The following is a 24,049-nucleotide window of genomic DNA, read 5'->3' on the forward strand; positions in this document are numbered from 1 at the left end:
TTGGGCAGAGCGGGGGTGGAACACCCCTAGGGAACAGTTAAACTTATACTGACTTCATTGGAACTACTCAGGTTCAGGTAAGGACTGCAGGATTGGACTCTAAAACTTTAGTATGCTAACTATTATATGAGGCAAAATTCTTGGTCAGACCACATAAAAATGATAAACCTTGGTAAGTTCCAAAGTTTACTACCCTGAAAATGCTCCCATTCAGGCCCTGATTCTAGAAACACTTTTATGTGCTTAAATGTATATACATGAGTTTTCCCTCTGAACCCAATGGGACTGTTAAGCACATACATAAGTGCTTGCAGGACAGAGGACAAAGAACATAATTCTGTATGTAAATTAGCCCTTAGGTTAAAGAAAACTATTCTAGAAATATTAAGATTCAAACCTGCACAATAAAATAAACCAGTTTCTGCACTCACTATTTAAAATTGTTTGAGTAATTTTGTTTTGTACTCAGAATTCTGAAAGAACTGATTAAAAACAGAAGGAATGAATCCTCAAGGTAAGGCCTTCTCCATGGAAACACTATGTTGGTAGGTAAAATTCTGGGAGTATAACAGAAATTGCCATTTTATTTTTAAAGAGCATGAAACTACTGTATGAAGGTAACAAATAGTAACTAGAAGTGTAAATGTGTAAACAAATAGGTTCATTTGCAAAATTATTTAATCAAAAATATGAAATCCTGACAAAGAAGAATTTGCAAGAGAATTTAAAGAACAGTTTTTTTCATATATTCGAAAGAATAGCAAAGAGAAATATGTATCAGAGTAGCAGCCATGTTAGTCTGTATTCGCAAAAAGAAAAGGAGTACTAGTGGCACCTTAGAGTTAAAACTAAGTATCAGGATTAGCTTGATTTCCAAACTTGTTTAAAGCATTTATAGCTCTTGGATTTTTGCTTTCAAAAGATGACCTGCCATGGAAAAAGATTAGGTTTATGATCTTGTATGACATATACAGAAGACTTGAAAGTATGTGGTGGTTTCATTTTTTTTCCCTAAAAAAGTTTGTTACAAATTCCTGTCTTATCTATCCTGTTTTTCCTGGAATACTTTATAAATCCCTTGATGGTGATGGATGATATGATGAACTAGGATGATGTCTTCATAACTACCTGTAAAATAAACCCTGCGCAGTTGAGAGAGGGAGTTTTAATCACAAATTTTAGAAATTCTAGGTTTTTGTTTGTTTTCATTAATACCTGCTTAACTCAAACATGTGCCAAACAGTTGTGAGAAAAGATCTCATTGTTAAAGGATCAACATCCTTACCCTTAATTTTAGGGTAAGAAAATCCCACACCAGTTCTTTAGCTCTCCAATGTCAACTCCAGCAAAATCATAGAAAACAAGATTTTACACTACTGACATTTCTAATGTAAATCAGCAGAAAAAATATCTAAATTGACCGCACCCTACCCATTGGTTAAGCCTTTATTATACATCATAAAAAAGTGCGAAAAACCAAGTGCACAAACCCAAGATTTTCCTTTTGCAGGTCATCTTTAAATAACCTTCCTGAAAATTTTAATATAGATCCTGCTATTTGCCCTCCTGCATTTAATTTCTATCTATTTAAGCATATGTAGAGTGCCCACCACTCTACATTTGGACATTGGAATAGGATCAAAAACTTTTCATTCAACTTTGAATCATAAAACAACTATATATTTAAATAATCCCAGAGACAATCATTAACCGTTTTCATTCACTTTTTAAATTTCTAAGATTTAGTTCTGAGCATGGTTATCCAGCTGAAATATATGTTCACAAAGCATATATTCAATAGCAATCTGTCTATTTACATAGCCTAATCTAATTTAAGAGTAGAAACCATTAACAAAATGCTATTAAACTTGGGGCAACTCAAACACTGTTGGCTCAGTTCTCACCTTAGAATTACGGGCGCACATCGTTTAAAATCTGAGTGGCATGCACGGATACATGCATTGTGTATATGTATGTATATATATATATATATGTGCACAAAGACACAAACTACAGTGATCATTATTCAGACTAAGTCCTTTATATAAAAGTCCTATGATCTCTGTACAGTAGCTAATGAATGTTCATAACAATGATTCTGTTACTTTTAGAAATTCTATAACTTTTCTTTGTCTGACATTTTTCCTATCTAAATATTTCAAATATAATATAAAATCTGAGAATTTCTCTACTTTTGAACATGAAAAACCATGCCAAAAAAATCCACTTAATTGAATCTTTAAGTGGGAGACACAAGTGCTATTTGTGAAAAGGGATGGCAAAAATTAATTCTATTTAAATGCTTCATTGCGCCAAAAAAAGTGATAATCGAAGAAACTGATCTGGCTTTATTGGCAGTAGTTCAAGAGAGTTTAGTCACAAGCCGACTCCTCGGGGGTATTAAGTATCCAAATAAATTGTGGTGTTTAGAGAAATCTTTGTCGTAAGATGTTCAGGCAAGCTATTTAAATCCTCAAGAGAAGTGATGAATGAATTGCTAGGAGAAATGCTTCTGAGATCACAATGCAATGGCATAGAAAAAATGTTTCATTAATTAAAACATACAAATAGCTATGTATTGCTCTTTTAAGTGAATGGGGTTTTACTCACACCTTTGTTACTTATTGTCAGTACACATTCGTTTCTCTTCATCACAGCTCCAAGATTTGAAAATACCTCTCTGAATACAAAAATAAATTGCTAAAACACTTTTTAAAAACAGGCCAGGAAAATAGGGAACAGAATTCACTGACTTGATTCCCAAAATCTATGTTCCAAATTTTTGCTTTTTTTTTTTTTTTTGGGGGGGGGGGGGGGGAAATTGAGGGAGAGGGAAGAAGACAGGGGACAGACACGCTACCGTTGAAGGTACCTTTTTCAAATGTATTAGGGACAAAGGCCCCAAACTTGCAATTGTCTCCATGTGAGCAGCTCTCTATGTCTGCAGAGAAGCCCCATTGCCTTCAAGGTGCTTAAAGTTAAGCACATGCTCACTGCTTTGCTGGATTGGGGCCAGATTTCTCAGCACCTGACATGATTGACCCCACTGTGAGTTAAGTTAAATGCATGCACAAATATTTGTAGGATTGGAACCTAAATCACAAGAAAAAGAAATTGAGTTTGTCCTTTAATGGCACTGGATTTTATTTTAAAAAAATCTCTTAACTGGCAGTTTCTGCTTTGGGGTGTTGCAAGTCAGAATTAAGGTACATTATCAGAGCTTGTCCTCCAGGTATTTCATACATGCTTAACTTTGCTCTCATGAGTAGTTACACTGATTCCTATTTCAATTCATGGGAGTAAAGTTAAGCATTTACATAAGTATCTGCAGGACTGGGGCCTTGCCTCGTACTTTCCTAATCAAAAGGTGCAAACTTGTGTACTGTGGTCACGTCAGGCATAGAGATGGAAATAACCTTGAGAAAGTCATCATTAGGGCCCTACAAATTCATGGTCCATTTTGGTCAATTTCACAGTCATAGGATTTTAAAAATAATAAATTTCATGATTTCAGCTATTTAAATCTGAAATGTCAGTGTTTTAAATGTAGGGGTCCTGCCCCAAAAATGAGTTGGGGGGGCGGGCTGCAGTACTGCTACCCTTACTTCTGCACTGCTGATGGTGGTGGTGCTGCCTTCAGAACTGAGCAGCTGGAGAGCGGCGGCTGCTAGCTCGGAGCCCAGCTCTGAAGGCAGAGCTGCCGGCAGCAGCAGTGCAGAAGTAAGTATGACATAGTATGTTATTGCCACCCTTACTTCTGCGCTGCTGCCTGAAGAGCTGGGCCCTCAGTCAGCAGCTGCCGCTCTCCAGCCGCCCAGCTCTGAAGGCAGCAGCGCAGAAGTAAGAGTGGCATGGTATGTTTTTGCCACCCTTACTTCTACGCTGCTGCTGCCGGGGTGCTGCCTTCAGAGCTGGGCCCCCGGCCACCAGCTGCCACTCTCAAGCCACCAGCTGCCGCTCTCCAGCCGCCCAGCTCTGAAGTCAGTGCAGAACTAAACTGGTATTACCAGGAACCCCCCCCCAAATAATCTTGTGACCCGCCCCTGCAACTCCTTTTGGGTCAGAACCCCCAATTTGAGAAACGCTGGTCTCCCCTGTGAAATCTGTATAGTACAGGGCACACAAAAGACCTGATTTCACGGTGGGAAACCAGATTTCATAGTCTGTGACATGTTTTTCATGGCTGTGAATTTGGTAGGGCCCTAGTCATCATGTAAGGAATGGTGCCAGGTCATCGTAATAGGGTATGACCAGCGAGGAGATGGATAAATGGTGTCCAGCAGATCACTGGGAGGTCAACTGCTGAGCACTCAAAGCTAGTGATGGATTGAGAAGGCTTCTGAAAATTCTGCTATGGTTTCACCAAGAGTCAGACATGAATAAACGGATTTTACTTACTTACTTATTTACAGCAGTCCTTTCCTGCATCATGCCTGGCTCTTACCCCTGCTGTTAATCTCTCACTTTTGTAAGCATAAAAACATTATTCATTTTAACTATGCATTTTACATCTATGATGACTGCATTTAACTTTAAAGCTAGTTATTCATGGTTATGCTTTTACTTTTGTATAATATCATTTAAAAGTTGTATTATTACAAATGATAATGTTCAATGCTCTAAAATATACAATTCTAAATGAAATTAATAATGCTACTACAGAGCTACTTTTCTGGTTTGGTGACTAGTCCTCAGCCATTCTTTTGTTGACAGTTATACCATTTTCAAAGTCTAGCCTCAGTCTTGTGAAACTGTTCACCAGCTATCCTCACAATCAGCATGACAAAAAGCAGCATTTCCTTTTTGTGCTCTATAAGGTTCTAGTTCTTGGTAGACACTGATGTTTTCTGATAAACTGTTTTCATTCAGTTGCAGGGCTAGCAGCAAATATAGGTTTCAACCAAAAAGGAAAATCCTTCACTTCACTTGGTGCCACGTCCAACCTACATACACTTCAGTGTCATCTTAATGCCACTCTAGATTAATTTCATATTGAGTAGAAGGGCAGGTCAGCCAGTGAAGAGAATACAGATCTGAAATGGTGTTAATGTAACGTCCAGGAAAAAGTTGTTTTAAAACATCATTACAAGATGGTAAAAAGTAATAGCCAGTCATAATGAAACCAACTGTGCTATTTGAAACAGGATTTATATAATTGTGGAATTACATTATTATACAGTGTGCCTACTTCTTAATATATTTAAAATGAGACAACTGGCTTAGTTTCTATATATCTTACAAAATTGAATGTCACAAAATTAATTACAAATAGTTACACGTATAAAAGCCAATGACACTATACTCACACACACTAAGTAAAACAAAACATAATAACTGATACTATAACTTTATATCCCTCAAACCCTTCTCTCTCCAAAAGCTGAGAGAGAAAGATGAGTTTTGAAGACAGCTTTGAAGGTTAAAAAATCTGGGCATTGTTACACTAAGTAGACTAAGTAATTTTGTGTATATTTCAAATCTAAATAGGCCATACATAGGAAATACAATATACATATAAATCCATAAATATAATATCCATATAAATAGGAAATACAATATACAATATTGCCACAAAATAATGTATAAATACATTCTACAACTAACCTGGCTTGTTTATTTTTAAATCCAGTGAAGTTTAATATTCATCAAAATCTTTTATCACTTGCTAAAGCCAGGTATAAGGCAGGAAGGCACTCTGCAAGCTTTCCCAAAAAATCTCACCCAGTGTACCTTAATCCTCACCTACATCACACCTTTCCAGGTATTCTAGTAGCACAAGACTCTTCTGAACATAATAATAATTATGCTAAACCAGTGGTGGGCAACCTGCAGCGTGGGCAACACGCAACCCCTCGTCAGGGTAATCCGCTAGCAGGCTGTGAGACATTTTGCTGACGTTGACCATCCGCAGGCGTGGCCGCCCGCACCTCCCAACGGCCATGCTTTGCTGCTCCCCGCTGCTCCCATTGGCCATGCCTGCGAGTAGTCAATGTAAACAACTGTCTCGCAGCCCTCCAGCGGATTATCCTGACGAGCAACGTGCGGCCCACGGGCTGCAGGTTGCCCACCACTGTGCTAAACTGTAAAAACATTTTTCACTGTTGGAGAGGATGGGATGTTAAAAAAACTGATCCCTGATGGTTTTCTGCTACTAAAAGTACCCTGCTGTTTATTTTCTTATTTTAAATTATCTAGATTTTGATCATTTATCTTCTATTAGTTTGTCTTTAGAAGAATTGTTACATTACTCACAGAAAAAATGTGTATGCTGCATCTTACTGTTCACCTATCTGAAATTAGAGGGCGTTTGCATTTTTTGCTAGATAGTCTAGTATTAGAGGTGACATGGGATCAGTATGGAACAGCCACAGAGTGATGCGTCCCAGCCTAAAGTAGGGTTTTGCAAGATGAAGGATGGATCTCAGATATTCCCTCCTCCAAAAGAAGACATATTGAGGGTACAAAATAAACGCTGTGATAAACTTAATGGAAAGTACAATGAATAAAATGATACGATTTTGTATGTCAGATCAAAAGGATTTAGAGGGTGAGGTATCTCTTGGGTGCAATAGATATTATAGTAGTTTTAGTGTTTGATCAATTTTAAGTGTTTATTTTACAAATGCTCATTCAATGAAAAACTGACTAAGGAAAAACTCTTCTTGAATAGTTGTGTTCTGTTCCAAGATTAGATATATTTGCACATATAGTCCCATCATTAGGTTTGTCCTTGCAGTTAAAAATGCAGAATTATTTACAGGTTTCTCGGTCTAAATGTTTATGGCACAGATGTTCTACTAGGTCAATATTATGTATTTACATAATCTTTATTTTAAAATTCCCTACGTATATTAATTATACACACAGAATGTCCTCAACTTGAATATTTTTAGAAGCTTTTTGAATGATCTAACACTATTTTTTATTTATCTTATTGCAAGTGTTACATACATGTGAGTCACAGACCAGTACATGTACCATGCGTTGTAATACCTAGGTGGCATGGGACAAGTTAAAGATGGAGTAACATTTTAATTTTAAATGTCCATGTTTTTCTCTGTATCATCTAACTAAAACAGATTTCTGCATATTTATTTATAACAGTGATCATTCATACACTAGGTTTATCTGTGACAGAATATTTATCTACATGATATTCATTTAATCATATAGGTTGTAATCTTGAAAATGTGTGTGCTTAACTTTAAACTTGTCAATGGGACCACTCACATAAGTAAAGTATACCCATGTTTGCAGAATCGGGGCTTTAAATTGCAAATGTATTGTTTAAAAGCTTTGTGTTTCAATAATTTTGTGACAGAGGGCAATTTCCTGCAATATCCCAGATAAACCTTAGTGAATTAAGTTAAATTTTTTAAGTATAAGGACCCATTGTATTAAAAATAGAATTGTTTGTGTTGTTGTAGGACTGTATGTAACTTTTCTAGGGTAATGACTAATGTATACCTTGGGGAAATGTTATGAACTTCAAAGGGACAGTATGTGCAAAGTGGGCTTCCTAGGAGGTACTTGGGAGGGCATTTGAAGCTATGCCCTGAGGAGGAAAACCCATTGTCTACCGATTGATCTGGTTTCCTGAAGCAGGTAAAGAGCCCTGCTCAGGAAACCAGCCTGAACTATGAGGCTGGACTAAACTTTTCATGAGTGTGCTAGTTCTGTGCTGAGGCTGTTATAAACTTGTGACCATAGACAAGAATCCTTTGTGGGATCTGAAGGACTAAACTCCTGCCAGAACCCATGCTGGAGTTAGGCTGATCTCTGGTAAGCTTATTAGTGTGCATGTAGGTTCTTTTATTGTTTTTAATATGTTTTCTCTGTAATGCTTTTACCCTAAGAATAAATAAGTTTGCACAGAAAGTGCTTTGAGGTAACATTGTTATTAGTCTCTGAAGAGAAAACAAACAGGTCTGCTTAGACAGTCTGACTTGGCTGGTGCATTTATAGTCTAATTAGGGAGCTGTGCAGCCTGGAAATATCCCGGTCAGAAAAGTAAGAGATGCATGTCTCCACCCAAGAGAGACAATGGCTGGAGAGCCAGAAGCCTAGTGTCTGTGCCCTTAATTGACCATAGAGGGGGAATACAGGTGTAGTCTCCCTGAACTGAGATAAATTTATTTAATATTTTTCATTGGATTATAGTAATATGATCACAGCAGACTGAATAAACTTTTTATGGGTTTTATTATAACCAGCCCAGATCTGCCACTAAAGCAGTAAGGAACACTAACGCCTAACTTAGAATTAACTCCTGCTCTCATTGACTTCATTGATGCAAAATCAGGCCTCCTGGTTATAAAACTACTATACCATTAACAATTAGTATAGCCAAAATAAGCATGCAATAATACACTATGAAGCAAAAATTTTATTTTTACTTTCGCATGGTTGTATAGTACTTTAAAAGAGACAAACCTTATCGAACCAGTTGGGGTTTTTCTTTTTAGCCATAGCAAGTGTTGTACCAAAACCAGCTATCACTCCTGCAGTAGCAACAGTACCTAGAAAAATTCCACCTGCCAACAAAATTTAAGAAATTAAAATAATGAATTTATTTCCTAGAAAAAAATAATGTTCAAACATTAAAAAAAAATCAGAAGTGCAGATCTATCAGCAGCTGCCTAAGGGAATGGAATAGCTGTCAAACTGCTCATTTTCTCAATCTAGTGAATGACAAGGAATGTTTTATAATATAGTACTTTAAAGATCAATGATTAGTTTATATCAGCAAATTAAAATGCTGATTTGCTACTTCACACTCCTGGCGAAGAGAAAGGGCACATGGCCAGTAAATCCATGTAGAGACTGATCATCAATAGGAAAGATGGGTAAGGCAACTTCTGTTGTTGAGAGGGAGAAGATTTCAAGCCACTCAGAACTCTTCTTCTGGTCAGGTCTGTGTGGTTCAAAAGCTTGTTTCTCTCACCAACAGAAGTTGGTACAATAAAAGATATTATCTCGGCCACCTTGTCTCTCTAATGTTCTGGGACTGACACAGCTACAACTACACTGCATTCATCTATAGGAAAGTCAGATAAAACCAAGCAGACTCCAGGCTTTCCCAGGTAAGGTCCTTCTCCTTTACAGTGCTCTCTGAGCAGTATCTCCCCACAGCAGCGTGAGTCTCTCAAGAGCTATGTATCCCCTGGCTATATACTTCAGCACCCTTTCTTCAAGGGGGAGACTTAACTCTGCTTCTTGCAGTGTTCATCAGTTCAAATTACCAACTGGAAATCTGCCCATATATGAGGACACATTCAGCAGCTGTTCTCCAGCTTTGTTCCTGTTGTGGCATAGAGCACCATTTCTATACCCATGGTGGTAGCTGAGGGGCTTCTGCAGGTCTTGGGAAGAAGGGGAAGTGCAACTTTCAGTTGCTCCAGAGAGACAAGGTGGGTGAGGTAATATCTTTTATTGAACCAACTTGTGTGGGTGAGAGAGACAAGCTTTTGAACTACACAATGTTCTTCAGGTCTGGGAAATGTACTCAAATTTCACTGATAAACATAAGATGGAACAGACTGTTTAGCATAAATAGCTAACACATATTTCAAAGGATCATTCAAGGTGAAGTTGCCCATTAACAACTCTGCAGTCATGGGCTGGTTATGAGGGTTACAAATTGTTGTTGTAATGAGCCATAAATCCAGTGTGTCTGTTCACTCCATATTTTGTAGTGTCCAGCAAAGGTGTGAATTTAAGCTCCCAGGCTCATCTTTTGAAGCTGTTGTGCAGGTTTCCTTTGAGGAGGAGGCCTGAGAGGTCAGATACAGAGTGATGGCTTTGTGACAAGTGCAGTAGCTTCAGAGGCATTTCCAAACCTGCTTGCACTCTCTTGCTCCCCTCTGAGCAACCTGAAGAAGCAGGTCCCACCCAAAGGGATGGTCCCCTTGCTCCCTTTGGGGCTGGAATGAGGCGCTGGGGCTGCAGCAACAGCGGTGCAGGGGAACCACTCCTCAGAGATGGGGGTGGGCGGGCAGAGGCTGTCAGCACCAAGATGTGGCTGAAGCCACAGCACCCGCTAGAGCAGCGATGGCCCCTCCTGCAACCCATAAATCCCCCAAGGAGGCAAAGGGCAAGGAGTGGGGCACTCAGCTCAGCTGGGGAGGGGAGAAGCAGCAGCATCCTTGGGACCTTCTTGTTACAGCCCAGGCTGTGGCCAGCAGCACCCCAGCCAGCCCCACTGCCCACCCTGGAGACAAGGGGCTTTCTCACACCATTGCTGTGATGGGGGGGGAGAATCTTCCCCCCCTTGTGGGGACTAGGCAGAGCAGCAGCGCCCCCACGTGGGGCCTTTACCCCACCCCCCCGGCTCGCTGCACCTTTGATGAAGAAGAACTTGTCCTGGGCTGCTGCAGGGTGACGGCCCGCCCCCGCCACGGGCGACCCCAGCCCGGGCTTCCCCTCCGCGGCGGCAGCAGCCGGCGCCATGCTCGGGTCGGCGAGCCAGGCTCCTCCCTGCAACCCGGATGGAAACCGAGCTGGGCAGGGACGCGCTAGCCCAGCCCCCGCCCGCGCAGCCGGCCGCGCTCGGCTCGGAGTCCCTCGTAGTCCTCACCCCGCCGCGGCAAGGCTTCCCCAAGCCGCCCAGACCCGCCGCGCCAGTCTCTTCTGGCGTCAGCTCAGGGCGGGGGTGTCCTGCCTCCCCCCTTGATACACCTCCACCCCCAGCAACAACCCACCCCCAGGCGTCAAAACTGCGTTAAAATGATTACCCCCCCCCCAGCTGTGAGTGAGCGGGGCTGGGGGGGCGGGGCAGTTTTAGGGGCTGGTGTGTGACAGAAAGTATTGGCGAAAAGAACAGGAGGACTTGTGGCACCTTAGAGACTAACCAATTTATTTGAGCATAAGCTTTCGTGGGCTACAGCTCACTTCATCGGATGCACAATCAGCCTGAAGGGGCGAGTTGAAGACAGCGGCTGAGGCAGCCTGTAAATGTCTTGCCGACACCAGCGGGCTAATCCGCTGTGTGGCGTGTGGCTTAACGCTGCATGTGTGTTATAGACTGTCCGTTTTCTGGGGCAGCCTTTGTTTCTTAAAAGTAGGAAAGTATTCTGCAGTAATATGTACAATTTGGGACAGGGAATGACTTTTTGTTCTGTGTTTGTATAGGGCCTAGCTCAGTGGGGTCCTGGTCCTTGGCAAGACACATAATTTTACAATAGTAATACTATTGTGTATTTTCCGTTGCTGCAAGATACACTTTTTAATAAAGGAAAAATATGTTTTATTCTATGTTTCGTAAAGCTCAATGTACATATGCTCATTAGTAATAATACCTGAGAGACACTTTGCCTCTCTAATATTCTGGGACCAACACAGCTACAACACGGCAAATAATACCTAACATTTATAGTGCTTTTCATCAGTAGATCTCAAAGCGCATTACAATGCAGGTCAGTACTGTTATCCCCATGGTACAGATTGGGAAACTAAGGCACAGAGAGCTTTTGCTGACTGTTTCAAGGAGTCATTTAACATCTTGCTCACTCTTATATTCCTAATCTGTACTATTTCTGTCACTCTTCAACATGTGATAGATACCTTTTCCTTTAGCAGATACCCTGCTTTAGCTGCTTTTTTTAGAAAGCAGATAAACATTATGACTTTTAAAATGTAACTGCCAACCCTAAGTGTGCCAAAAATCATGAGGCAGTCCAAGAAGTCATGAAACTTTTTAAATAATATATGTTGAGTTCTTTTTCTTTGCCTCCTGGTGTTTGAATCTTTAGCATTGATATTTCAAAGCTTATGTTTAAAACCATGAAATCTAGAAACTCAAAAAAAGAAAGCTATTTTGGTGTAGTCAGGTGACTTCCAGAACTTTAAGAAAACACCAAATATTGCAAGACTCCTGATGAAATCAGGAGAATTGGCAACATTGCAAACAAGATGTAATATTGGGACAAGAGTGATATTAGAGGTCAGCTCATTTTGCTAATTGATGAGGTAACTGATTCACCATTAGGTTGAGTCTAGACTGTTGATAACTTGCATATGTTCTCTTTGATTGTGTATTTCTGCTCTATTTCAGTTATAATTGACTTATAGAATCTGAGTGCTGTTTAGCAGTTATTTTTACATCTGAAAAACTTTTAATAACATTTGTAAACAATTTCATGCTGACATTTCTACCTAGGGAGGTGGTAGAATATCCTTCCTTAGAGGTTTTTAAGGTCAGGCTTGACAAAGCCCTGGCTGGGATGATTTGACTGGGAATTGGTCCTGCTTCGAGCAGGGGGTTGGACTAGATGACCTTCTGGGGTCCCTTCCAACCCTTATATTCTATGATTTCTATGATTTTGTTGTAAGCAAGAAACCAGAAGTAATTCTTCTGCTCTGCTCTGTGCTGATTAGGCTTCAACTGAAGTAGTATTTCCAGTTCTGGGTGCTACATTTTAGGAAAGATCTGGATAAATTGGAGAAAGTCCAGAGAAGAGCAACAAAAATTATTAAAGTTCTAGAAAACATGATCTGTGAGGGAAAATTGAAAAAACTGTGTTTGTTTAGACTGGAGAAGAGAAGACTGAGAGTGGACATGAAAACGGTTTTCAAGTATATTAAATGGTGTCACAAGGAGGAGGGAGAAAAATTGTTCTCCTTAACCTCTGAAGATAGGACAAGAAGCAATGGGCTTAAATTGCAGCAAGGAAGGTTTAGGTTGGACATTAGGAAAAATTTCATAACTGTCAGGGTGGTTAAGACTGGAATAAATTTCCTAGGGAGGTTGTGGCATCTCCATCACTGGAAATTTTTAAGAGCAGGTTAGACAAGCACCGGTCAGTGATGGTCTAGATCAGTGGTCTTCAACCTTTTTACGCACAAGATCACTTTTTCAATTTAAGATCAACCCAGGATCTACCCCCCCTTCCCCGATGACCTGCCCCACTCACTGCGTTCCCCCATCTCTCCGTCACTCGCTCTCCCCCACCCTCACTCACTTTCACTGGGCTGGGGCAGGCGGTTGCGGTGTGGGAGGGGGGTGAGGGGTGCCGGTGCTGGGAGGGAGTTTGGGTACAGAAGGGGGCTCCAAGCTGGGGCAGAGTTGGGGTGTGGACATGAACACGGGGAGCACGCAGAGACCCGCTGCTGCCCCCACAGCTCCCATTGGCCACAGTTCCCAGTCAATGGGAGCTAAGGAGTTGGCGCCAGGGGGAAGGGGCAGCGGCAGTGCATGGACATGCCTGGCTCCACCAGGGGCTGCAGAGACATGCCAGACGCTTCTGGGAGTGGCGTGGGGCCAGGGCAGGCAGGGAGCCTGCCTTAGCCCCGCTGCGCCGCCAGACTTTTAGTGTCCAAAGATCACTATCAGCTGGCAGAGGCCCCAGGATTGACCAGTTGATCACGATCTACCGGTTGGTGACCAGTCGTCTAGGTAATACTTAGTCCTGCCATGAGTGCAGGGGACTGTACTGGATGACCTCTCAAGGTCCCGTCCAGTCCTGTGATTCTATGATTTTCCTTTTTTGCTATATCCTTAGCATCCAAGCTAAGGATTGGTAGAGTGTTTTGGAAAAGCAAGTTCACACTGGTCTTGCAAATTATATCGTGCATGTGACTTCCTACACCCAACTAGAGCCCCACTAAAGTCAGAGATCCATCCTGCTTGATCAAGTTGTAGGATCAGGGCCTAAGATAGCTTCCTAACACATAATTAATTAACATTCAGTCTATATTATTTCTCCCTTCTCAGTTTTTTGTTTTCTTCACCAATGCTTCATTTGCAAAATACTTAGGACAGGCAGATGGAAAGTCACATCAAGGTCTCTACTCTGCAGAACAAAGTAAATAATGCCTTAATACACTTACCACAGTAAAAAATATATATATACAGAAGAGGAGAGAAAACTGCATTTCCTGGGGGAATGGGAAGCCATTGAATAATGATTAGTCAGGGAATGACTAGTTTAGAACAGAAATTTCTCACTTCCCCACCATGCCCACAGGTCTCAACTTCCATATGTCCCAAACATACAAGTCGTTGTAAATGGACAAACTGCTGTCACTAACACCCAATGTCAGCAAAATTAATGTGCTGAAGTCCCATTGAAGTTAATGGAAGTAAAGCATATACCTAAGCATGTGTGTAATACTTTGCTGAAGGAATCCATCTATGTGACACATACTGCTGTGCATTGCCATAGTAGCTGAGTACCTTCTATGTAAAAATCAATAAAAATAGCAACTTCGCTAATGGAAATCAAGGACTCTCTGGCTCTCTCCCTTCTGTTTAGGGTTTGTTTTTTCTTGGTTGTATGTTACAGATATTTATTTTTATTGGTGGGTCATCTTATGTCTATTGTTCCCACCCCAAACTCACATATGTTACTAAAGTGGTCCAGATAAAATGTTTTGGAAAGTTTTAAGTGATTCTGTTGAATAAGCTAAAAGTGGGAACCATTTTAAAATGACCTATTTTGAAATATGTTATTGCTTTTATGCAGTTAGGATTCTCAGACTTTAATACTACTGAATACATTTTATATATAGGGCTTCACTCTCCACTGTCTTGTTCCTTGTGAAGTTATTTGCACCTGTACAAAGAGAGTGTAAAACATTTTGTTTTGGTGGCATATTGCATCCACTTTGCACAGGTGTGCGACTCCGTGTAGTGCAGGACAATGGAGAATTGGTCCTAATATCTCCAATACAGAGTATGCGGTGAATTTAGTATTTAGTTACATATTTTACAATGATATTTTTTTACCAGAGCATTTGATGACAAATACATTTTACTATGGACAAAGAAGACATTTTACTACAATGTCTATGACAGAACGCATTTAACTGGGGCCACTTTCAGGATTTACTGAGTCAAAACAATGCAATGGAAATTCTGCCAGAAGCTATTGGAAACTTAGCTACACTTAGGTTCCCACCAATGCTACTGGTGGGATTTTTATTTAATTTTTTTTTTGTAAAATTCTCTAGTGTAGGCAAGGCTGTAACTCTTGCAAGGTAGACAGGACCTCAATTGTTAATGTTAAAAAAAAAAAAAACCTGAAAAACAAACAGTTTTGAAAAAGAAAAAACAATGTTCACACCCAGATGTCAAGAATTATAACATTCATAAACCAGTCGGAGAACACTTCAATCTCTCTGGTCACGCAATCACAGACATGAAGGTCGCTATCTTAAAACAAAAAAACTTCAAATCCAGACTCCAGCGAGAAACTGCTGAATTGGAATTCATTTGCAAATTGGATACTATTAATTTAGGCTTAAATAGAGACTGGGAGTGGCTAAGTCATTATGCAAGGTAGCCTGTTTCCTCTTGTTTTTTCCTACCCCCCCCCCAGATGTTCTGGTTTAACTTAGATTTAAACTTGGAGAGTGGTCAGTTTAGATGAGCTATTACCAGCAGGAGAGTGAGTTTGTGTGTGTATGGGGGTGGGGGGGATGTGAGAAAACCTGGATTTATGCAGGAAATAGCCCGACTTGATTATGTAAAGAGTTGTCACTTTGGATGGGCTAGCATGAGCAGGAGAGTGAATTTGTGTGGGGGGGTGGAGGGTGAGAAAACCTGGATTTGTGCTGGAAATGGCCCACCTGATGATCACTTTAGATAAGCTATTACCAGCAGGACAGTGGGATGGGAGGAGGTATTGTTTCATATTCTCTGTGTATATATAAAGTCTGCTGCAGTTTCCACGGTATACATCTGATGAAGTGAGCTGTAGCTCACGAAAGCTCATGCTCAAATAAATTGGTTAGTCTCTAAGGTGCAACAAGTACTCCTTTTCTTTTTGCGAATACAGACTAACACAGCTGTTACTCTGAAACCTTTAAAACCATGTCACAGTGCCTAGGTGCTATGGGGATTTGTGCTGTCAAGGTTCCCTCCCCACTCTGAACTCTAGGGTACAGATGTGGGGACCCGCATGAAAGACCCCCTAAGATTATTTTTACCAGCTTAGGTTAAAAACTTCCTCAAGGCACAAATCCTTCCTTGTGCTTGGATGGGTACTGCTGCCACCACCGAGTTAGACAAAGATTCAGGAAAAGGACCACTTAGATTCCTGTTCCCTAAAATATCCCCCCAAGCCCCTTTACCCCCTTTCCTGGGGAGGCTTGAGAATAATATACCAACCAAATAGGTAAACCAGATTCTTAAAAAACAGAACTTTATTATAAAGGAAAAAAAATAGAAGAAGCACCTCTGTAAAATCAGGATGGAAGGTAAAATCAGGATGGAAGGTAAAATCAGGATGGAAGGTAAATTTACAGGGTAATCAGATTCAAAACACAGAGGATTCCCCTCTGGGCAAAACTTTAAAGTTACAAAGAACAGGGATAAACCTCCCTCTAAGCATAGGGAAAATTCACAAACGAAAAACAAAATATAATCTAACATGCCTTGCCTTATTTACTTACTCTTTTTGCAATATTGAGACACATTTTAGGATGATTTTAGAAGGAGTTTTCTGACCGGATGCTTCTCTGCTTCCCTAGAAAACACACAATACAGAGCACAAAAAAGCCCCTCCCCGATTTGAAAGTATCTTCTTTCCCCATTGGTCCCTTTGGTCAGGTGCGAACCAGGTTATTTGAGCTTCTTAACCCCTCACAGGTAAGGAGGAATTCTAGGCTACCCTTAGCTGTACGTTTATGACATGTGCCTTAGAAACAGGTACAATTATAATAATGTACCATGTTTCTGTATGAGTCCGTCTTTCACTCCATAAAGATTTAAGGTGAAGCACCTGTTCACGATATTGTCTCAAGACAACATCTGTGACTCAGATGCTAGCAGCAGACACCATGTCCAAATTCCAGAATGTCAATCTCCTTTTCTAAGGGAAAAGTCTTTAGATAGATAGCTTTGGGGTATAGAAAATTGCTTTTCTTCCTATCGCTGGAGCACCCACATTAAATTTTTCACAGACACTGATATCATTTTCCAATTCTAGTAATCTAGTAATGCTAACTTTGGTCTCTTTGACACAGTGGAAAACTTTTCTTTGAGGAAATACAAACAAACAAAACCCTGAAACCTCAGCCTTCCAGGAGAACCCCAGCCATCAATATATTTTTATCCCTCTAGAGCAGGGATTGGCAACCTTTGGCACACAGCCCATCAGGGAAATCTGCTGGTGGGCTGGGACGGTTTGTTTATCTGCAGCGTCCGCAGGTTTGGTTGATCGCAGCTCCCACTGCCCGCACTTTGCTGTTCCAGGCCAATGGGGGCTGCGGGAAGCAGCGGCCAGCACATCCTTCGGCCTGCGCCGCTTCCTGCAGCCCCCATTGGCCTGGAACGGCGAAGCCCGGGTAGTGGGAGCTGCGATCGACCAAACCTGCAAACGCTGCAGGTAAACAAACCGTTCCAGCCCGCTAACAGCTTTCTGTGACGGGTTGCGTGCCAAAGGTTGCCGATCCCTGCTTTAGAGCTACTAGAAAGCCATGATAATTCCCTACACATATATACTCCAGTTAATTATGGTATGGAAAATTTACCAGACCTTTGAAGGTCTTCCAAACTTGGGAACACTCTGACACAGTGTAGGGAGGCAGGGCTCCTTACACCTCCCCTCCTCCAGGTCCCACTGTCCATCATTTACATTCTCTTCTAGCCCAGTTGACAACACTTGGGGGATGGCTGGAACAAGGGCCAGTCTCTCAGGTAGCCCCGGGATCTTTGGCTTTATCAACTTAGTCTCTCAAAGTCTATTGCCTTTCATGGGGTTTATCTTCTACCCCTCTTCCTAAGGCATATTGCTTTTCTGACAGCCAGGGCAGTTCTGGGAGCAGTTGGTCCCACAGCTGTCTCCCCCGCAGCTGGACTGCCTCTCTTATGGTCAGTCTTGGGGAGGAAGACAGCCTTCTTCCTGTAGTAAGTTTCCCCTTTTAAGTTCCTCCTCCTCCAGGGCACCACCAGCCTCCTCCCACCCAGTGTGAGAGGATGTTTCTTCACACACAGATAATAAGACACCAAATACTATCAGGCATTAGCAGGTATTCTTACTGCTATTTCCCCACATGAATTCTACCAGGCCGTGTCTTGGGCACATTTAATCTCTTTTACAGAAAAATATATTTCTTTGGTTCAAATTCTCATTTCCCAGATCCTTTTAATAAAGCTTTTTACTTAAAACCCTGTCATTTAAAAATAATTCTGCCTCAGTGAGACCTTCTTCTAGTAATAAAAGACCTATAACCAATCTCCCATTAGAATCTCTATGTTATTCCATTTTCTTTCTTAGTCAATTAAAGTTCATTCTTGACCGATGTCACATCTGCTAGAAGGATCATCGAACTGGGAGTGATAATAACTTCTTCTTCTTATGTTCTTTGAGTCATAGAGTCAAAGTCCAGAAGGGACAGCTCTGATCATCTGGTCTGACCTCCTACATAACAAGGCCGGAAGACTTTCCTGAATTAATTCCTGTTTGAATTAGAACATATCTTTTAGAAAAGCATCCAATCCATCATGACCCTCAAATCTGTTTCAGAATCACTGCTTCCTGGGATAGAGCTCCTCATCCTGTAAATATAGCCAATATTCTTTGTTCCAAGATGTATGACTTTACATTTCACTGTATTAAAACACATATTGTTTCTTTGTGTCCAGCTTACCAAGTGATCTAGATTGTTCTGTATCAGTGACTGTCCTCTTCATTATTTACCACTTCTTCAATCTTTATGGTATCTGTAAACTTTATCAGTGATGATTTTATGTTTTCTTCCAGGTCATGGATAAAAAGGCTAAATAGCATAAGGCACTAATAGTGTAGGGCAGTGATTTTCAACCTGTTGTCCACTGACAATGCCTAAGATTTCCAAAGGGGTCTGCACCTCCATTTGAAATTTTTTAGAGGTCCACAAATGAAAAAAGACCACTCCTGGATTTTCTTTACAAGGTACTTGTCCTGAATGATGTGAAATCAGAAATTACCTTCTTTCAAACTTTCTCTAGAACTAGGAAGAAAAAAGAAAGGAAATGAGTAATGGTGCTGTTTAATCCTAGTTTGAGCAATGCCCCAAATCTATCTTTAAAGGATTCACGAAAGATCAAGCTCTGTTAATTGTTGACAGAGCCACAAAACAGGGCATGAAACCCAGGAAATCTAGTCTCTTTGCTGAATAACATTTATATTTCTAGAGATTACAAAGTAAAGGTGCTTGTTCTCCTGAACAATACCAACCAAGATCTGCCAGAACCATGTCTATTTAGGTAGAAAGAAGTAGTGTAACTTTGCTATAAACCAGCCACTTGGGCTTCATATTGCACCATCAACAGTGAATAAAAAAGTTACACTCACATAAAAAGAAGAGAAGCATCCCTTATAGAAGGGGCTTGTATTTCCAGATTCACCTTTATTTGTTCCTCTCATCTCACCGTTATGCTATACTTGTAAATATCAGTTTTCTTAACCTTGCTTATCCAAAATTTGTTATCCAAAATTAATTTGTCCCCTTTTTCCAAAATTCATATAGAACCCAACATCTGTTTTTTCTGAAACACTGATTTTATTAATGTTTCAGATATCAGATACCAAGACCTTCATAAAATTAGGGTTTAAAATCCTATATGCACAAATGGGTAAGGATATAGTGTTAACAGAATTGAAAAATAAAAATAAATTACTTTCTAGTGACATTTGCTAGTTGAATCGACTACAACCTGAGGACCAATAAACTGGAATTTGAGTAGATCCACAGTGTTTGCATGACCAAACTGCAAAATTGGACGTACTCAGTTTGGGTCCATCAAATTTGGTTACAAGGATGCTGTTTGCGTGCATATGTGTGTGTGTGTACACAAAAAACATGGATATCCAGAATTCTACACAAAAGAAATTGTGAGCACACAGTATAAAAGCTACATTTAAAAATGTAGACAATTGAATATAAATCAGTAGAACTTATTGCGTCAGTCACTAAATGGAAACACAGACTATTATTTGTGATTTTTTTTATAGTAAAGATGTTACTGAATTTTGAAATATGTACTAGGGTACAATCAAAATGTTTTGTTTTCAAGGTATGTGTTGGTCTTTCTCTTAGAAAAAGGGAAAACAAGCAGAAAGAGAGAATTTCAAGCAAGATGCAAAAGGAACAAGTTTATGTAAATACAATGCTTAGAATTTTTTTAATTTGGTGAATGTTAGTATTCCTGCCAGCAACAGACTGACAGCATTGAGAACAGCCAAGCACAGTGTGCAAGCTTTTCAGCACAGCCCTGTGAATGGGTCTGAATCCTGTCTTTCAATTCCCCTACTATTCCTGGCCTCTTCTGAGCAGAGATTGCTAATTGTGTAAGATCATATAGTGGCTTGATAAGGTTGGCAAATCTCCACTGAAGACGAGTTTGAGGCCTCCAAAATCATTTCACTCATGACCTAAGACACATTGGAATCTAGCTTTTCAGAGGAGAAAAAGGTAATGTATAAGCTCACTGAGCCACGAGTAATAAATACAGAAATTAGTAAATATATATACTAATTCATCTAACTGGCTATGTGCATACACAGATAACTGATTTATGAGTGCAACCACAATAATTGCAGCCAAAATTAGCTTGTGGTTCTGGGTCCATTGGATTTTGAATATATATATATATATTCAAAATCCAATATATATAAGGGTGATTTGAGTATTGGTCCAACTGCCAAGTTCAGCAACAGAAGTTGGTTATATAAATACTTCCTGGAGGGAGTCAGATGCATTTTTAGAAAGGGAGAGAATATAGGAGTTAAGCCAGAGTAAAACTGATGTGATGTACAGTAGGCTGATTGTCATTTGCTGGGTTTATAAAAGCAGTCTTCGAAGGACCATATGGTCTTCACCTGGTCTCATAATATTTTTGAAAATACAGTACACCCACCCTAATAAAACTTTGTGGACAGATGGAGACTTGAACAAGCTGCTGTATAATCTTTCTCAAATCCCAAGTATTGCTATTCTCTGCACGATAGTTAAATGCATTTAAACAGCTTTTTGGTCTGTCGGGCAAGAATTGAAGAAAAGGGTAAGAATCCATTATTAAGATTTCTACACCACCCTCAGGGTTTTAATGGAAAAACTGGTGAGAACAATGCCTTTCTTATAACAATCCTGAAATAAAAATCTGGTGATTATAATTCACATGTCAAGAACAGGTCCTCAGGTCACTGAGTTTTTTCAATATCTATTGGAGAACAAGACTCTCATTCATTGAATAATTATTTACCAGTTGTACCATAGACAGAATGATACACTCTCACCTACCTTGACACTCTGCAGTTAGTTGTCAAATATAGAAATAATTACAATAAACCAGATCATTGAATCTGAGGATGTCAAGGCACTCTTCAAATATTCATTAAATTAGCTTCACAAATTCTGTGTATGGTATTTTCTTTATTTACAGATGAGGTAACTGAGGCACAGAGAAGTTAAACAACTTGCACAAAGTCACACTGGAAATGTTTAGCAAAACCTTGAGTAAAGCCCTGGATTCCTGATTCCAAGTCCACTTCCTTAAACATAAATCTATTCTCCCTCAATTATAGTTTAGTTCTTTAGAAGATTAAATAAATTTACTTTAATTTTGTCTCCAGCTACTCAGTAGGCCATTGTGGAGTTGGAATATGACATGATTGTTTGTGCTTACATATTACAGCAATTGGCACCATATTGGCACTATCTTAAATATATTGGGTGAAATCCTGGCCCCGTTGATGTCAATGGCTAAACACCCATTATCAGTTGGGCCATAATTTCACTCATATCTTAAATTAGCATTGTTGTGTCAATAGGATGTGGTCTACAGGAGGAATCCCAAGGGTTTCACAACAGTTGACAGTGCATATGATTGAGGTTGCTAGATGCCCCATTCCTACCTTAGGGAAAATTGTCCCATCAATTAACTTGGGTTAAAATCGTTTAAATAAATTGCTGTCATTGAAGGCTACATGGGAACCTGTATTGTGGTGTGCCTAGAGGCCCAGATTGCCTTAATCTTGCTCTGCTGATGACAGGACACTGTTACCTAGCACCTGCCAAGAGCTGATTAACATTTTCATTCATGTTGCAGAAGGCACTTATTCTGATAAGAATAGAACCCAGTATCTTCAGGATATTTCTCATTTAAAAATTTCTTTTGGCCTTTGCTAAATTATATATTTCTAAAAGTTTTGTCATTTTGTTCCTGAACGGTATTTAAAATATTTACTTCTTCCTCAACTGCTATCAGTCTTTTAGATCTTTATACAGTACTTCCTTGGGCCTGCCCATGTTCCTTTCTTAGATAAAGATGGAAAATTGCAAACCCCTCACCAAGTCCTGAAGCATTACTTTTGTGTTTAGTGAGTGGTACATGTAGGTACCAACAACATGGGGAAGGATCAGAGAGAGGTCCTGGAGGCCAAATTTAGGCTGCTAGGTAAGAGATTGAAGTCCAGGACCTCCATGGTAGCATTCTCTGAAATGCTTCCAGTTCCACACATAGGGCCAGTTAGACAGGCAGATCTGCGTGGTATCAATGCATGGATGAGACGATGGTGTAGGGAGGAGAGGTTTAGATTTATTACGAACGGGAAACTTTTGGGAGGGGGGAGTCTGTACAGGAAGGATGGGCTCCACCTAAACCAAAATGGAACCCAATTGCTGGCACTTAAAATTAAAAAGGTCGTAGAGCAGTTTTTAAACTAAGGGCTGGGGGAAAGCCGACAGGTGCGGAGGAGCATGTGGTTCGGACATCCCTTAGGGGAGGATCTATAAATGGAGTTTCCCTATGTCCTAATAAGGAGGAGAGGATGGAAAATGATAAAATACAGGGAGGATCTGATGAGAAACAGTCAAATGAAAAAAAGTCCCATTCAATTACGTCATGCAATAGGGGACAGCCAAAAAATGACAAGTTTTTAAAATGCTTATATACCAATGCTAGAAGTCTAAATAATAAGATGGATGAACTAAAGTGCCTAGTATTAAATGAGGATATTGATATAATAGGCATCACAGAAACCTGGTGGAATGAGGCTAATCAATGGGACACAGTAATACCAGGGTACAAAGTATATCGGAAGGACAGAACAGGTCGTGCTGGTGCGGAAGTGGCACTACATGTGAAAGAAAGCGTAGAATCAAATGAAGTAAAAATCTTAAATGAACTAAATTGTACTATAGAATCTCTATGGATAGTAATTCCATGCATGAAAAATAAGAATGTAGCAGAAGGCCTATATTACAGACCACCTGACCAGGATGGTGTTAGTAACTCTGAAATGCTCAGGGAGATTAGAGAGGCTATTAAAATAAAACACTCAATAATAATAATGGGGGATTTCAACTATCCCCATATTGACTGGGTACATATCACCTCAGGAAGGGATGCTGACATAAAGTTTCTTAAATGACTGCTTCTTGGAGCAGCTAGTCCTGGAACCCACAAGAGGAGAGGCAATTCTTGATTTAGTCCTAAGTGGAGCACAGGATTGGGTCCAAGAGGTGAATATAGCTGGACTGCTTGGTAATAGTGACCATAATATAATTAAATTTAACATCCCTGTGGCGGGGAAAATTCCACAGCGCCCCAACACTGCAGCATTTAATTTCAGAAAGGGGAACTACACAAAAATGAGGAGGTTAGTGAAACAGAAATTAAAAGGTACAGTACCAAAAGTAAAAATCCCTGCAAGCTGCGTGGAAACTTTTTAAAGACACCATAATAGAGGCTCAACTTAAATGTATACACCAAATTAAAAAACATAGAGAACCAAAAAAGAGCCACCGTGGTTAAACAATAAAGTAAAAGAAGCAGTGAGAGGCAAAAAGGCATCCTTTAAAAAGTGGGAAATAAATCCTAATGAGGAAAATAGAAAAGAGCATAAACTCTGGCAAATGAAGTATAAAAATATAATTAGAAAGACCAAAAAAGAATTTGAAGAACAGCTAGCCAAAGACTCCAGAAGTAATCGCAAAAAAAATTTTTAATACATCAGAAGCAGAAAGCCTACTAAACAACCAGTGGGACCACTGGATGATCGAGATGCTAAAGGAGCACTCAAAGATGATGAGGCCATTGAGGAGAAACTAAATGAATTCTTTG

General features: G+C 40.2%; 1 protein-coding gene across 1 annotated transcript in view; it reads right to left on the bottom strand.

Annotated features, from left to right (window-relative positions):
* Window positions 1-10,492, bottom strand: part of TMEM242 (transmembrane protein 242) — a 33,090-nt gene extending 22,598 nt beyond the window's left edge. Inside the window, exons 1-2 of the mRNA XM_048844155.2 lie at window positions 10,341-10,492; window positions 8,434-8,534 (exon numbers count right to left, since the gene is read on the bottom strand). Of these exons, the coding sequence (XP_048700112.1) occupies window positions 8,434-8,534; window positions 10,341-10,449 (210 nt within the window). The 5' untranslated portion in view covers window positions 10,450-10,492. The remainder of the gene's footprint in view (window positions 1-8,433; window positions 8,535-10,340) is intronic.
* Window positions 10,493-24,049: the final 13,557 nt, after the last annotated feature.

Source organism: Caretta caretta, chromosome 3, assembly GCF_965140235.1.
Source record: "Caretta caretta isolate rCarCar2 chromosome 3, rCarCar1.hap1, whole genome shotgun sequence".
NCBI classification, from domain to species: Eukaryota; Metazoa; Chordata; order Testudines; family Cheloniidae; genus Caretta; species Caretta caretta.